The sequence below is a fragment of the Anas platyrhynchos genome, chromosome 4 (genome assembly GCF_047663525.1).
Source record: "Anas platyrhynchos isolate ZD024472 breed Pekin duck chromosome 4, IASCAAS_PekinDuck_T2T, whole genome shotgun sequence".
Lineage (NCBI taxonomy): Eukaryota > Metazoa > Chordata > Aves > Anseriformes > Anatidae > Anas > Anas platyrhynchos.
The window spans coordinates 60,456,514-60,473,668 of record NC_092590.1 but is presented as its reverse complement, the minus strand read 5'-3'; the positions used below and the strand labels follow the sequence as shown (position 1 = coordinate 60,473,668).

Here is a 17,155-nt window from a genome sequence, read left to right as displayed (position 1 = left end):
TTTATAACCTGTCTCTGAGCAGTTGTCATTTATCTGGTTTTACAAGTCACACCATCTCTTCTGCTGAGTGCAACAACTTATAAAAAGGATTTGGTACCAGGTTATTGGCTGTGGAATTAAACTTCAGGTAAATTGCTAGATTTCCCCTAAGGAGCAAAAGCAGCATTTTCCAGACAGATCCAAACATAGCTGTTTTCTCCCAGAATCTATTTATGCAGCATTTATTGTATTGATAAAGGAAGACAAAAATAGAGGCGAGGCACTTTGGTAGGCTGATTACAAGGAAGATATTAAGGGGAAGTGTAGCTTTTCCTTCTTTGGTAAATGTTTTATGTTAAAAAAGCAAACAATTGGAGAACATGCTATCAGGAACCAATCGGCTCTGTGCAGCCAAGCACAACTGCGGATCCAGATTGAAACAAAGGAGAAAAAAATTCTTAATTTCTAATAAATGGTTTTACTTACCAAATGATTAACATCTGTTTTTGGAATAACTCCTGCTAAGAAGTGGCCTTTTTATTTATGTGCTGCATAACTTTATATCTTGTGTATATTTTTGTACAAGTCTTTGATAAAGTTGATTACATTCTAGTTAATTAGTTTCTCCTATTCTGTATATGGTTAGGGCAACGTTGTTTCTTCTAGCTTCGTGCTCCTTTTCTTGATTCTGTTCCCTAGTAGAAGGGAACATCTTTTTTTTATTTTTTTTTAAAAAAAAAAAAAGCATGTAAATGTTTTCATCATGCAAAAGTGAAATTCTTCTGCTTTTTTTGGGGGAAAAAAAGAGCAAAGGGAAGCTAAGATACTTGCAGTCTTCTTTCTCACACTGTGGGAAATGCGCCATGGAGGAAAACTCTAGGTGTGCTAAACTTAAGCATTGAGACTTTCTGTTATTTGTCTTCTAACCAAAGTGCTTCTAGCATCTTTATGTAGAAATACTAATATGGAATGCAAGAACACAACCACTGTTCCAGGGTGAAAAAAGAGGTGCACAATGGCCCAAGTTTTATGTTTTGACAGAGTTCTTTGCTGAGACCTCTGAGTCTGAACCATGCCTGGGAATTGTCACAGCGTGGGCTGTTAGGACTGCCTGGTGCTGTGCAAAGTTTGTAAGGCAGGGCTTTTTGGTTCGTGTACAGCATTTCTTAAACAGATGAACCACTTTTGTACCACAGCAAGACATATGAAGGTGTTTCTGCCCTGATGTTCTCTGCATGTGGAATAAGGATGCTCCTGGATGAGCAGTGTTGGCATCCTTACACTGATTTACGGTGATCTTCCCTTACAGTGACTGGCAATTATCTTTGTACATCCAGAAGATTTGCCTTTTTTAATTAATCCAGCCTGCCTGTAAGTCAGTTTCTTAAAGCTTAAGCCCTGAAGTGGCAGGGGAGAAGCAAATAGTTATGGATTTATGACCGTAAGATTTTTGAAGCTTAGAGAAGACACGATTAAATTTAGCAGGTCTTTTTGAAATAAAAAGGCATGCAAGTAAATCTTATGAAGAGTTCTCACAATTGCTCTGTGGCCATCTTTGTTCACCTTAAATAAGCTAAACTCTTGAGATGAAAAGATGCTGAAGAGGCTACAAATGAAGAAAGATGTTTAAAGTTTAGCACAGTTGTGGTGTTAACAAAGACATGTAATATAGAAATTTGCACCCCTCAATCTATATTTGCTTTCAGTGGCATTTGAGAAGATTGTTTTTCCCTTGAATGTAAAATAACATTGCTATTCAGTGCATCTTTAAGATAAGTGAATGCTTTGTGCAAGTTTAGGAAAGGATAACCTTCTGGACAGAGGTCTCATCTTTGCCATTTCCAGGCAATGCTGTTACTCTGGAGTTGCTCTCGTGCTGGGTTGAAGTAGTTTATTATTAAACTAGATTAAATTGTCCTCATCCATGTAATGATACTGCTTTTGTTCTCCTCTGCAGTGTCCAATTTGAACAATTAGATTTTTGAAATTTTTCCAATTAAAATTAGTTCTTAACCCTGTTTGGAGAAGTGCATGTATGCACATGTGCAAAAATTACTTTGGCAGGTTCAGTGAAAAAGAACACCTGATCAAGTGTTTAGTTGCACATACTTCTAATTCTGTTGTTAAAATGAGAAACTAACTAGAATGAGCCACTCTACCATTGCCAGCCAGTGGGCAGGATACAGGGGGAAGATGTCTTACAATGTGAGGAACTAAATTTTTAGAAGGAGGGGCAAAAGTAGAAGGTCTTTATAATCAGGTAAGAGAGCCAATAGGTCACCATATGAGACATAGGTATTTTTTTGTTTGTTTTTAAATACAGTATGATGATGAATTTGGTACTAGCATATCAAAACTAGCAGTGAATCTTAATACTGCTTTTGCAGATAAGGAGACTGAGAAACTGGAATGAAAACCTTGTGACACTTGAACTGGGAGAGGGGTGGCATTGACAAGACCTGGAATGGAAAGGGAAAAATATGAGCAAAGCAGGGAGGGAATATCTGTGTGTGTGAAGGTTGGAGGGAGAAGGGGCATGATCTAATTTGTTATAGGAACTGATGGGGTTGAAAGTAGGAAGTAACAAGTTACAGTTGGCTTTCTATTCCTTTTTAAATATTAAGCCTGTTTATAGTAGGAATAAGCACGATGTGTTTCTCCTGTCGCCTTGTTACACACTACAGTATGTGTTGGTAGCCCTAGCTATCTGGCAGTGTGTGTAGCATTTTGTAAACTTGTTTTTGTGCTAGATAACAAGTTGAGTGTTTGGAGCACTAGATATTTTTGTAGCTTGTTCCAATAATGCTGCTTCCTGGCTGTGAACCGAGCACGCAAAACCACAGGCTGGTGGTTCTAGCCATAGACTGCTCAGTGATGTGCTAAAAGCGACTGTTCGCTTTGCAAGTCCTGCCTGAGGCGAATGCAAGCAGACTTAAATGTTTGCATCCATACAGAAAATCTTGATACTGATTTCCTACACCAGTTTTCTATTGTCCTGGCTGGTTAATGGCATGGCAGAGGCTGAGGTTTGTTCTTCTGCCTTGTGCTCATGCGATGTGCTTGGGCAATGGAGCTTTGACTGGGGAAGAAAAGGAGCTAATGAGAAGCTTTTTTATTTTGTAATTAATTAATTATTTTTTGGAGCCAGTTCACAGCTGTTCTACAGAAACTGCTGGCTGAGCCAACTGTACCTGTGGTATGCCAGCAGAGATGTGGTGGTACCGTGAGGTTTGGGTCAAGATGCTAGGGCTGACTAAATTCTGGACCTGGGCGGTAGTATTTCTAAGGAAAACACAACACGAAATTCTTGCCCTGGCCTGCTGTCTCTATATTGTCATCGAGCTTAATTTGGGCAAGGTTGAAAACTGTGCTTGAATTCTTCACCTGTCTCTGTTTTGACTGTGCTGCTGCAGCAGGTGGTTTCTTAAGTAGGTCAGTGGGCATGTGCTTGGCTACTGGTACATGAAGCTGGCATGGGTTCGCGTGGCATGTAGCAATACCTGTGGGATTTGAAAAAACCACACGTATTCATGTGGCATGTAGCAATACCTGTGGGATTAGAAAAAAGTATTACAGAAAAGGTAAGCCTTCAAGAGACGTTTGTATCAAGATGTCCTTGTGAAAAACTAGCCAAGATCCTGCTTGTCTTCATTTTAATTTTATCTAGTTGCTGGCTTTTTGTTGCTTAGCATATCTTTCTTTTAGCAATTATGTACATGGTTATTTTCCCTTGTGAGTGTACTGGCTCTTGTGCATACATAAAAATGAACAATTCCGACAAATGGCCATCTAATCCAAAGAGTGCTAGTGAGTGTTGAAGTGTATAAAAATATCATCTTTTTTTATGACAGTCCGCACTCTTGCTGTCTCTTTTGTGAGTCATTTCAAATTAGGCTGCAGGTAGCCTTGAAAATAAGAAAACACTGTGCTTGTGTTTCTTCAAGGATTTTTTTATTAAAAAGTGTATATAGAGTTGCATATTACAGGGTGGGCACAAATTTTTACTTGTTTTTAGAATAAATGGGATGCATGCTTTTAGACTAAAAGTATGGGGATGATGTATGTTCTGGAGCTGGGTATTTGGTTTGTCACCTTACTGGTCTGAATTTGTGTGATTTCTTCTGTACCTTTAACCTCTTATATGGAATGGCACAATTTTAGTGTTTATGAAAGCTGTTTTGAGCAGTGTAGATTCCTTGGTCTTTACCGATGCTTATAGAACTGTCATTGTTTGAAAGATTGAACGTAGGTCTGGACTTTGCTGATATCAAATATTTTTTTTCTAATTGCTGCAACTTTTTGACATTCTGTACTTGACATAATAGGTACTAAATTTTTGCTTTGGTATTGTAGTCTTGCAGTCATGTCTGTAACTTCAAAATAGTGGTGTATTATTTTAATTGGCAAGCTAAAAGAATTCTTTTTAATCGGGTTTTACTAAAACAGATGATCCTTTGTAAGGGATCAGTAAACCAATAGCCCATGTGATCTCATATGAAACAAGGGAATTTAAAGAACTCCAGTGTTTAATTTTTTTTTATTAAAACTTGGGTGGAAGTACTTGCTGTTTTTTTAAAAAAAAAAATGAACAAAAAATCCTTTATGCAATGCAGAGATTCAACTGTACCGTAACTTATATAACCTACTCACTTTGGTATTCTCAAAACCTGTAGATTAAAAACAAACAATGAAACTTCCAGTTCATGTTAATAAATTCAGCAAACTTAAATAATGTTTGATGCATTGATTTTTATGTCAGCTTGCTGTTTGAATCTGATTAACATTTTTAAGTAATAGTATTTAATAGCTTTATTCTCTTTACTACGTAAGCTATTCCTGGCAAGCTTTAGAGAAAAGGTTTTAAGTGCATTAAAGCCCACCTTCCAATAAATAATGCTCAAGCTCACAGCTTGTGCAGTTGCATGGAACAGCTGATGTTCAGAAATGGTTGGAATTAATTCTGATCATAAACCCTGAACTGGCTTGCTCTCTAAGGTGCTGCTGCTGCAGGTAGTTACATATGAGCTCTGAGCTCACTCTTTATCCTGTTGAGGTGGAACTTCATTCAGTTTATGGGAATAGATTTGGGTATTTTTTTTCAGGGTGTTGGTTGTATTAATTCTGCAGATCTCCTTAACTTCCCTTCAATTTATTTAATTTTTGTTGTTTTTCTGCTTTAGTGCATTTCACTTACAATCATTTTTAAACCTTTCTGATCAAAAATTATGGGTGAGGTCTTAAGGTTACAAATTCTTGTTTCTATGAATATATTAAATGTTTCAAACTGCTTTTGTCACTTCTCTAAATCAGTACAATTTAGTTCACTGTATTTCCTTTTCTACTGTTTGCACACACTTCCTTTCCTTTCCTCCTTCTGTTGGCTGCAAGTTAGCTAACAGCATCTTGAATCTTATTTTTGATTGAGATTGCAGTTCTAGTGCAGTAAGTTATGTAACACTTTTTCATAAATTACGTTTTCTGCTTATAGAAACAGTGATAGGGTTTTGAAACAACCCTGTTTTTTTTTTCCTCTGCTTCCCTTCTACTTCTGCCAATGAATTTAACCCTTCTCAAAACCTTTAGCTTAAAAACTGTTGTGTGAATTGTGGAAAAATTGTTTGTGTGAACAAAGCCATTAAACCTCTATTTTGTCTTCATGCCTAGAGAGTCTTAGATCAGTTGGTGAAAGGAAAGGTGAGGCTTATTGTGTATCATGTACCAAAATATCACTGAATCCCATTGGAGCTTTAGACAACTTACAATGTCAGAAACTCCTTGCTTTTAATCATGGCAGTAGGCTGTATACTCTTGTAATAGAAATTTCATTTAAAAACACAGGTCCCCATTTCTTTGGGGCTAGACATGGCCATGTTTAAGTAGAATTTTAGCTTTGTCTTCACACTGATGTGTGCATAATGTCTCCTAATACAAGGTAGTTTTTATTGAACTATAAGATGCAAATCAATGTTATACAATATACTTTGTTTTTCTTTTCCCGTAAAAAAAAAAAAAAAGCTATTAATGAGTGAACATGCCTACTCATGCCTTCATTTGTGATGAATTCTTTCTTCTGAGTGATTATTACCCTGTTCTCAAGCTCTGGGCCTTTACAGGCATGCTAATTCTTATCATCCTGTTCTCATTATTGCCTTTTAGCCTGTCTTAAGTTCTGCTGAAACTCATTTCTCTTCATTAGATGCAATGATGTGATGGTAAAGACCTGCAGGTATTGTGAAGGCATTCCTAAGCAGAGTTCACACGTGTGCACGAGTACACATATTCTTTGCCCAGGCATGAGGAATACACATGCGTGCTTAGAGGCAGTAAAACCTGTGCACGAATGTCAGTGCTGTAAGATCTCATTTTGGACTTGTTCAGGATTTTGCAAGGGTTTCTTCACAGGCATGTCTTGTTCTTTTCCTGTCTGTAATCATTAGGTGTCTACTTAATATTTCAGGTTGTAAATGTGGTGGATCAACAACTTCTTCAGAACAGTGTGCTTCTTAGGAGTGTCCTAAGAACACATGGAGAGAAGGACACAACTAACAGTTCATAAATAAGAATGACTACTGCTGTTAGACCTTTATTTATATTTGTGAAGTGGAGCACTCCATTTTGGGGGCAGTCATAGAATTACAGACTTAAAGAATCATTAAGGTTGGAAAAGACCTCCAAGATCATCTGGTCCAACCATCTCCCTACTACCAATACCATCAACTAAATGGTCCAACCATCCCCCTACCACCAATGTCACCCATTAAACATTGTCCCTAAGCACCATGTCCAACCTTTCCCTTGAACAGTGACTTTACCACTTCCCTGGGCAACCCATCCCAATGCCTGACTACTCCTTCAGAGAAAAAATGTCTCCTAATTTCCAACCTAAACCTCCCCTAGCATGACTCGATGCTATTCCCTCTAGTCCTATCACTAGTCCTTCTTGAATCTGCCTTTCAAAGGAGATGACAGATGCTGGTTGAAAGGGAGCACTGGAATCCAGACTTGTGCTCTGAGCCAGCATGTCACCCTGACATGACACCAGCAGGACATCCATACCTCTCTGGCTAATTCATGAAAACCTTCAGGGATTGAGTTTCTACATCTTCTGGATAGCCTGCTGTAGTGCTGCAGTGGCCTCCCAGCAAAAAAAAAAAAAAAGCTTTTCTTGATGTCCAACCTCATCTTCCCAATGCATAATTTGACTGTCCATGTTTCATGGTCTGCCACTGTTGAAGAGGCTTTGCCATCTGCTGTGAAGTGATTGCAGGTACCTGTTAGATCACCTTGGCTGCCTTTTCAGAAGACTTAAACAAGCCTAGTTTCCCGAAAATAAGTGGCCTCCTTGAGTTTATGTAGGACTAAAACTTTGTTTTCTTAAGAAGGTTGAAGTTCATTAAACACAAGATTTGGAAAATGAGTATTACCACGTGTTGTTATAACTTTTGATTAAAAATGAATCTCAAAAAAGGGGCTGTAACTAGCTGCATGATGCAAGTTTGCGTTCATGTGTACGTATAGTCAAACCATGCAATGTTTTAGTTAAAAGACACCGAAAATGGGGGTTACTTGGAAATATTAGAATGTCGAAATCTTTTTGTGTAGAGGATCCAAGTACTTCAGAATGTACATTCTTGAGACAACCTAGACTGTTGCATATAAATAATGTAATAAACCAGTAAGATATGGAGAGAGACCAGATGAAATCAACATGTAAAAAGGTTGTTTCAGCTGAATTTAAGATGATGTGTAAGCAGAAAATAGAATAATGTTACTCAGTGAGAAAAAAGAGTGATGGAAAGTTTAGCACTCAAAACATCAGAATGACTTAAAGTAAGTAAAAGTAAAAGTAAGTAAAGTAAAGAAGTAAGTGTGTAGACTTCTTTAAAACGTGAATTGTTTTAATTGAATGTCTGATATGCCTAGGTGGAAGATTCTTTTAAAGCGTTGACACTTTCTGCCTTAAATAGACCACAAGTTTTTAATTAAGCAAAATTAAAAAAAAAAAAGGGGGGGGGGAGGGCAGAAATTGAAGTTGCATGATGATCACTAAGCCAGTCGGGTAGTAGGCCACTACTGGAGTCTGTTGTAGGCTGTTTGTAATGTAGGTATTGGAAGTGAGAAAATTCTTTAAGGTAGTTGTTTGCTTAGGATATAGTAAGCTTTAAATTTGTGATGCTACCACTTCAAAGCAAGAAGTGAAAGCCGTGCTTTTAAATTCAGGTTCATTTCTCTTGTAATAGCCCCATCTTTGCTACATAGGCAAATATTGCCATTCTTTGCTCTATCTCCAGCACGTCTAGGACTTCTGGTTTGTGTGGTTGCAGAGAATTTTGGAATGCATGTGGATTTTTTTCTGTGTGTGTCCTCCCAGTTCGAAAATGTTTGATTAATTTATTGATAAAGTTATTTGAGAAAGGAACCTAGCTTTGGTTTGGTATTGGTAGTAAAACTGTGTGGAGACAACCTCAGTTAACAGTTTAAACGTTGGTAGTTTTTTATTATTTTCGTGTTAACTGGCAACTCTTCCCTGTGTTAATATGTACTGATTCAAGTATTACTGAAGAAATGAGACTTAATGAAAAGCAAAAACTTTCTTTGCATTTTAATAGAATAAATGAGAAAGTTGCTATAACCCAGAGCTACAAAGGCATGGTTTTTGTACCTATTTTCTGGTATCTGCTATATATTGGTAGTGTTCTGTATTCAGAAATAAAGAACTGACAAACACTGTCCTTCCCTGCCTCCTACAGATGACTTGGTATAAAAATTGCTTTGAAGTCTGTACAGACAAAAGCAGGTTCAAAGCAAAGGCATGTGTTACGTGGATCATTGTGCTAATACACAAAGGATGAAAACATTTGTACTGGTTGTTACGTGTGACTGGAGTAGTTGGTTTTCAGATGTCAGCTTTGGCAGGTGTTGCATTTAAAGCATCAGAATAGATTTCAAAAATGAAGTAAAATCCCTTGTATTCGAGTAAACCTGAGAGAAACTACAAGGTGTTACAAAACATGCTTCTCTTTGAGATGTGAATGAAGAACTTCAGATGTGTTTTATTGTCTATGGAGGCTGTATAACAGTAATAGGACACCTGATGAAACAAGACAAGCTCCAACATTTTTAAAAACAATCTTAGTTTAGTGTTTTTATATGTTCTATTTGTTATATTTCTGTTTCTGTGGGAGACAGAAGGCCTTGGGTGAAATTAATTTCCTAGGGTTTTTGAAAATGGGGTCTAATTGAACATACTGAATTAGAATTCATCTTTCATGTCTCTGGCTTGTTTTTGCTTATGTTTAATGAAAGACAGGTGGCTTTTTATCTTCCAGAAGTTATTTCCTTTTTGATAATTGGAAATGATGGGCCACCTGTACTTCTTGATATTTGATATATTTTTATAAAAAAAAAAGTTACTGTAGCAGAAACACTTCTACTGGAATTTGTCTGGCTCTGGGCCTCTTTTTGTACTTCTGTGTATTGCATGGAGCAAGGAGCAGCAGAAGCATTGGTAATACAGTGCACAGGGGATCCAGTTCCAGCAGTGTCCTTTGTGTCCAGCAGAGTTGGGGAAAAAAATCTAGTATGTTGTTTGTCATGCTTCAGCCTTTTCAAATCTGACAGATACAAATGGCCATTAGTGTTTAAAGTCTCTTTTAAGACTCTTAAAATTTTAGTAAGCTTTATTTATGGTTGTCATGAAGCACCTGTAATGACTCTTGTAAAAATAGTTATTATCTGGAAAAAGCGTGCTGTCCTTCGTTTCATCTTGATTTTTTTCACCTGTGCAAGTCAGGAACAAAGGCAATCTCAAGTGAGGACTTGAGAATAAATATTGTATGTATCTCTGAAAGTAACTGAAGACATTAAATTGTGTTTTATACTAATAATCTTTTGCAGATGGTTGTAACCTCAGTTGTCACAGTGTTAAATTTAAAGAAAAAGCACACTTTTTCATGATTTCCCTTGAGTAAATTTCCAGGTAAATACTTGGCTTTGGGAGAGACCTGTGTGTGTTCAGGTCTTGCATTTTGAAATCTTACTGCGTATTCTGGCTCATAGGTTTTTGGAAAGCGATCAAAACAATTGGAGCTTGACTTATGGAGCTACATAAATTAAGCACTACGTGGACCTCTGTATTGCTATAAAGCCCAGCCATGCCACCAGTTTGCAGTTAACTACGTATGCTGTGTCTCCTCCACTTAGTAGTTGTCAGCTGCAACAAGTCTTCAGGGCACGGTAGGGAGGGCAAAGATTTAAGACCTGGAGCTGCATTTCCCCACTCAAGTAGTAGCATAGCTGTTGTTCCACTGCATTAATTCTCGTTTTGTTTATTTTGCTCACTCGCTACATCGGTGGCTGGGTTCAGAAGACACCACAGGACCGGGGTTTAGAAGCAGTGCTGTCTGTGAAGTGCTTTTCTGCTGCCTCCTCCTTCAGTTTCTCACCCTCCTGCCCCCCTCCTTCTTCTGTCGCAAGTCTTTGTGCAGGAATATAGAGAACCAATTCAGGCTGAATCAGTTTCCTGAGCCTTCCTCTGCAGCACGACGGCACAAATGTGCTTCTGTTGGTACAAGGAAGGGGACAGTACAGGGGTAGGAACAAACGGTGGGGTACGAACAGTTAGGAATCCTTTTGGCACCAGACTTTGGCTTGTTCTGCCTCAGAGCATATGTGAAATAATTGCCTTGGCTCTTCCTTGCATCCTGGATGTGTTCGTGCTGTTGGGGAGCAACTGATGTTATTTGAAGCCGCGCAAGTAGTGTTTGGCGATGTGTGGTGCTCAGGCAAACGTAGAATACTCAGGAGTTTTATGCTTTGCTTTTGGTTTTGTGAACAGTTTCTCAAAATTTGTCCAGAGGTGTAAGCCTACTGCTTTAAGCTTCTGTACAAATGATATCTGTATGCGATGAGAAGAGCTATGTGTTTTCAGGTATGCATCATTTAACCATCAGCTTGACTGAATCCTATCCAATGTTATATAACTTGTTCTGAGTTTTGGACTTCTCAGTTGAACCAAGTTTCCTCTTTTGTCCTCCGCATGACAGCAAGTGCATGATGTCAGGCACATGATATTTGTTGTGTTCTCATTGTGTAAGAACTGGATTCTCTTTTAATGCCCACTTTCACAGCCAAGGGAGTGGATATTAGAAGACAATACCCTTCAATACCCTTTGCTACTACTTCCATGGGCCCCAAAATACATTAATTAAAACCCTGTCAACCAAGAATAATCTGAGTTATGTGCGTCTAGAGTTTATTCTGACACTCTTAATTGCAAAATCAATATCTGTGGTAAATTTGAGCCGTAGCATAATGGTGATATGTTACTTTACACAGATGTGTAAAGTAACATTTTTTATTATTTTTTTTATGTTCTGAAAACTTAAAAAGAAAACGTGAAAAGGAGAGGGCTGTTTGGATTTTTTTAGCATCAAATAAGCTAAGGTGAACTGGGGCAGCATCAGTAGGTTTGTCAGCCCATTTTATCACTTAGCAAAATTTGTCATAAGAAAAATATTTAGCAGCATATTAGTTAGGAGCAGAACTGCCAGTTGTGCAGTCTGGGTGTGAGTGCTAACTGCAGGGCAGTTCATGTAAGCTTCTGGAAGTAGGATAGTGCTTTACTAGCCAGCAATCTGCACCACTAAATCTTCCCATAAGCTAATGTGACTATTTAAAGAAACTATGATATTTGTACTTGCTCAATTACTGATGTGTTGAATGGTGCTGAAAGGAAAGGTTTAATTATGGTCTTATCAGTTAAATAAAATGAATCTCTGTAGTCAGCACGTTTGTATTTCTAAAAGCATAGACGCTGCACAGGCTGACAGATTTAATGCTCAAATGCAAAAATCCTAACAGATTGTGTGTAATAAAAAAAAAAAGTGCCTTGATGCTAAGGGCATGCTGTATTGTAAGTATAATGTTACAGTTTTTTAAATTTAGGTTTCAGTTGTATAATTCTGATATGCTCTTTTAAAGTATAAATACATTCTGACAACATGTTGTTACAGGAACTCTAGGGGAGCTGATGATGCTACAGATGGTGCTCATAGAGGATTAAATTTGATTCCTTCATAAGAACAGTTAATAATATACGTACTGGATCGGATGGTATAAAAGACTTGAAGCGACGTTGAGTAATGTCAGCAATGTCATGCATACTTGCCTGATTCATGGATATAGGATATGATATGAATCACATATGAAAACAAATACCAGCAGAACTAGCGTAGTTAAATGTCTAAGTGTAAAGGTGTAGTTTATATGAAAGTAGCTCATGACCTTAAAACTTCTGTAATATATAGCTTTCACATGCTTTATTATAACTGCCTGGAAGTGGAATGATGTAGGACTTAAAAGATACATTTTTAAATCTTAAAATCATATTTATAATACTTACGTCTCTTAGTAAACTTTTCTGTGAAAAATTAAGATGGGAATCCTTTCTAAGTGCTTTTGCTCCCTCATTTTCATTCTAAGAAGTTTTTAAACTACAATTCCAACATGAACAAAAATTTGAACTTTTAACTTGTCAGCCATGCTACAACCATGAGGTTGTTCTGTTCCACAAATCACTCTCCTCTGGAGAGAAGTTCAGTGGCCTATGCTCTGCCGAACTTGTGAACTATATGCGAACAGAAATCGGTGTACACCTTCTGTATGTTCTCACCAGAAGACCTGGCTAAGAGATTAATGCATAGCAGAGGTGTTAGTGTTAGCTCCAAGGAAAACAAACAAACAAACAAAAAAACCATTCTATTCTAACTTAGGATGTAAGTGATTACTATAATGTGTGAAGAGCATATCGTACTTTTTTTACGGGTTTATTAAATAATTTTCATGACAAAATCAAGATGCACGTCATGTTTACAATCACGTTAACTGAATTAAATATTTCCCTTCTTGGCCTTGTAATAAAGGATAGTAAAGTGAGACATTTTGTATTGTTAAGAGGAGACATCAGACATCTGTCTTTTTTTTTTTTTTTTTTTTACTGTACTTACAGGTTTGCACACTAAGTATTGTTACCTTATAGGTAAGGTTGGAAAGAGGAAAAGTGGAGAACTTTTCAATGGGTAGCATATGATAACATCTCCATCTCCCAGTGAGCTCTGATACTGCTTTGTTAGGTTGGCCAGAGTTTCTCTTCTAAGTCATCTGTCTAACCATTTTATACACATTGTTCAGCTTCCCCCTTTCAAACTCACACGGGCTCAGAGAGGTTGTGCAAAGGGAGAGTCATGAATCCATCATCTTGACTTTTGTCTAGACGTAGAGAAGAGTTGTAATTTGCTAATTAACTTACTAACAATCTAAATGTTTGCACTGATATCTTGTTTTGTCAGAGTAATCCACAAAATGATTAATGTATTCAAACTCTTTATATAACTTCCTCTTCAAACAAGCATTGCTGATTTGGGCTCATTGGAAGATGCTTGCTTTGAATTCTGTTTAATTACAGCAAATTACAGATTTGACATCAAATTTAATTCTCTAGAGAATTCCTTTCATGTCTTTTCCCTTTCAGTGGTTGCTGAAAAGTTCTTAAATTGCTATGTGAGATGCTTTGAATGTCTTTCTGGGTGATCAGAAAGTTAATCATATCTGCTGTTCTGTTTTTCACGGCTTTTTATCTGACAAAGATTAGAGAAGTGCCAATCGAAACCTGCCTTAACGCTTGGGTTTGCTAGTGGCATTATGTGATTGAGTTTCTGCTTTAAATAATGTATTGTTACTTCACTGTTTTCTTGTATATAAAAAAAGAAATTTAAATTCACAGTTGAAGAGCTTTTTTTCTGTGGGTGTGGTGAAAGCAGAGATAAATTGATGGTGATTTTGGGAAAAAGTCTTTCTTGCTTCATCAAGTGTGTGTGTAGATATAATCAATTTGAATATATTGAAGATAGACAGAATAAATGGACACTTCTCAATAGTTGCAAAAACAGGTTTGAAACTTGCACATATGGATCACTTTTATACACATTGAAAGGGTATTGGTTTATTTTAGGGTTGTCTTAAATGGTTATGCAAGGGATAATTAGTAGATTTTTTAAGAACTATGGCAGCTTTTATGGAGCTGAACTAGCATAGTGTTTTTTTTTCCCCCTCAGTGAAGTGTTACTAATCACTAAGCTTTCTATGTATTCAGAAACAAGTCTTTCAGGTACCAGGTTTTGCAGTCAAGAGTTTCATTGTTGAGTCTTATCGGCTATTGTAAGCACCATTTCAGAAATTACCTGATTTCTAATATACAGTGGCAGAAAAGCGAAGCTTTGCATATCTTTAATTCAAAGACAACAGGGCATTGTTGTGTCCTCTCCTTTTGCATTACACCCCTTCCCCTTTCCCTGCTGTCATTAGTATTATTGTATGTTCCTTTTCCAGAAGCTCATTTAAGTAACATGAGTGTTTTGATTAGAAGATAAGTGTATTCTGCCCTTTTTGTCAAAATTTTGTCTGTTGCTTTAACATCTTTTTTAGTAGAAAGATGTGCTGCAGTGATGAACTTTTTTCTCTCTCATCATTTAAATAAATGTCACAAATGACATTGTCAAGTTAACTGTTATCCTGCTCAGCCTACTTGCCATATGGAGGAGTTTAATTATTAAGAGTAGGAGTGATTTGCTTTGGGAGTTGTTAATTGAAAGATTAAATGAAGCTCACTCTGAGGATCTCTCTTCAAGCATTTGAAGATTTTAATGACACCTTATGTAAGCATTTAAGATAAAAGCTACATGTTTGTTGCTTTTATTGTGAATAGGCGTTTTGAACATCTGGTGAAATTTCTGAAAACACTTGCTTTCCAGTAATTCAAATAATCCCCACTGTATCGTTAAGATTTGTAATCAAGCTTCTAAAAAATCATCATTCTCTTACAGTTTTTTTTGCCTTAAATAATTTTGAACTGATGGAGAAACTGTAGTATATTAAAGTATGGTGTAAAACTAAAACAGAAAAGAAATGCAGCTGTAAGAAAATAGAAATCCTAGTGAGGTAAAGATGCATTTGGTGGTGGGGGGAGGCAGGAGGGGATTTTGTGGTCACTTGCTTAGACTCTGGAAAATGCAAAGAAATCCTGCTTCTGTCACCATGGCTTGCTGAAACATAGTTATTTTAAGCTCAGAATATGTGCTTAAGAAGCTGACACTTCAGTATAGTGCTTGCCTGTGAGGTTTCCCTTTATTCCAGATGGCTTCTTAGGAGCGAGGAATCGTAAAACTAGCAGAACGTGGCACGCTCCTGAGTTTATCACAAAAAGGACAGTCATAGAAACATCATAGGCTTCCATGGGACTGCTGCTTGTCGGCTCTTCCTCTCGGTGAGTGCTCAACAGAAATGATGTGTAGCTGCCCATCTCTCCAAGCAACTCCCAACAGCCAAGTTCCTCTCAGCAAACTAATTGGGAACCTGATTCCAGGTACTAAGGACAATTTTGAAGGCTTTGCGTGTTCATGTATTCTTAAAAAGGCTCCTTGAGGTACCAAAAAGCCTTTGGATGTTTTGGAGACCAGATTGGAGCTGCAGGCACCTGGCAGGAGTCCCTCTGTCACACTCAGGCACAATTACAGCACTTACGCACCAGTGTCCATATGCAAAAGGGGGGTAAATAACTGCAGGTTATCTATCTGTGGGGCTGTCGGGCCTTTTCATTCTGAGATCTGCTATGTTCCCAACAGTTTAAGGAAAAGCAAATGCAGGATAGATAAGACTGCGATGATCATATACCCTTTGCTTTGGAGCCACGTGCATTCCTAAAATAAATGTCAAGGGCTTTGCTGACATGAACGCTTGAAGATACGGGTAATTAATTTTCCTTACTGGCTTGTGTTGACAGTGTTGCTCTGCAAGCTTACATCCTGTTACCTTCAGGAAATGGGATGAAAAAGCTGTGACCCTGCAGTTCAGGAGAACTTCCAACTGGAGATTTTCTTGTAGCCTTGCCTTATTTTAGCACCCTTTTAAAATGAAAGGTGGGGGGGGAGCCAAGTGTTACTTTCCCCTTATTTGCGTTCAAAACAAACAAACAGCTTCCTGTGTACTGTACTGGGTAACTCTGAACTCAGTTCATTATCATCATCTCCTACAAGAAGGGTGGCTTTGAGCAGCCCTCTCCTGCAATTGTGGCTTTGAGCAGTTCTCTGGCCAGGCACAGATGCTTTCTCCTTCTCTCAGAGCTAGGAGGTGGTTCCTGACCTACTCAAGGCAGGAGGAAAGGCTTCCTTCCGAAGCCTCCACCAAGTTTGAGCTGTAAATCTCACATTTAATATTTCAGTGACAAATTTCCTTCATTATCATGTCCCTAAGGTGCAAAATCCCCTCACTTCTGACCAATGCTCAAACAGGTGCTGTGTAACTCCTGCATGTCCTGACAGCAAGGTGTGCCTGTAGGCACATGGTATGTGTGATGTGCCTTTGCCAACCTCAGCTAAACATGTTTTACTTTGGTTTACTTTGCTAATTTCTTAGTGGTGCTCATTAAAGGAAGGATCAAACCTGAAGTTACCAGGTTTGCTTCCTGAATATCACCTCTGTATTCTTTTCTGTGACAGTGATTTTGGACCATGCTTATTTATGTATGATGCACCAGACTAGGGCAGACATAGTGGTCCAGGCCTAAAAGTTAGCTTTGTCCTTAAAGTATAATAAAAGGTTTTGAATCCCAGATGCCTTTGGCAGGATGGATTCAAAGTGAGATATGAATTGCCAAGACTTACCAATTGTTACTTGTTGCTGAGCCTTAGGCTTTTGATGATGGCACTTGATGTATATTGAGACACTTCCCCTAGACTTATTCTAATGGATTGGACATTTGAGAAGTTTTTAATAGCACTTCATCTAGTATTAATTTGAATTACACCTGCCTTGTAAATGAGGCAAAATGCAGTGTTTTAAAACCTTTTGCAGAGTTACAAATGATCACATTTCCATCAGTTGTTTTTTGGATTTGGTAGGGGTCTGTAGGTATTCCAGGGAAATGATTTTCACTTATTGTGTAGGTTGTAGATTTCTGATTTTTTTTTTTTTTTTTAATTGTTCTCTGAAGAGAGGGATGACCAAGTGTTGTCAGTCTGGGAACATTATTTTTAATCTTACTGCATGAAAATAAGGTTGGAGTAAATCTGGGTTCTGTTTAGAGTGGGTTATTTTTTATTGTAGTCAAGATGTCCTGCTG

The 17,155-nt window shown here is 37.7% G+C and overlaps 1 protein-coding gene across 5 annotated transcripts in view; it reads left to right on the top strand.

The window, feature by feature from the left end:
- STIM2 (stromal interaction molecule 2) overlaps window positions 1-17,155 on the top strand; it is a 68,959-nt gene that overhangs the window by 16,009 nt on the left and 35,795 nt on the right. The window contains exon 1 of one of the 5 annotated variants that reach the window (XM_005019247.6): window positions 15,304-15,400. The exons of the other annotated variants lie outside the window; for them this stretch is intronic. Coding sequence (XP_005019304.1) covers window positions 15,319-15,400 — 82 coding nt within the window. The 5' untranslated portion in view covers window positions 15,304-15,318. Of the gene's footprint in view, window positions 1-15,303; window positions 15,401-17,155 lie in introns of those variants that run through there. 5 annotated transcript variants of the gene reach the window in all.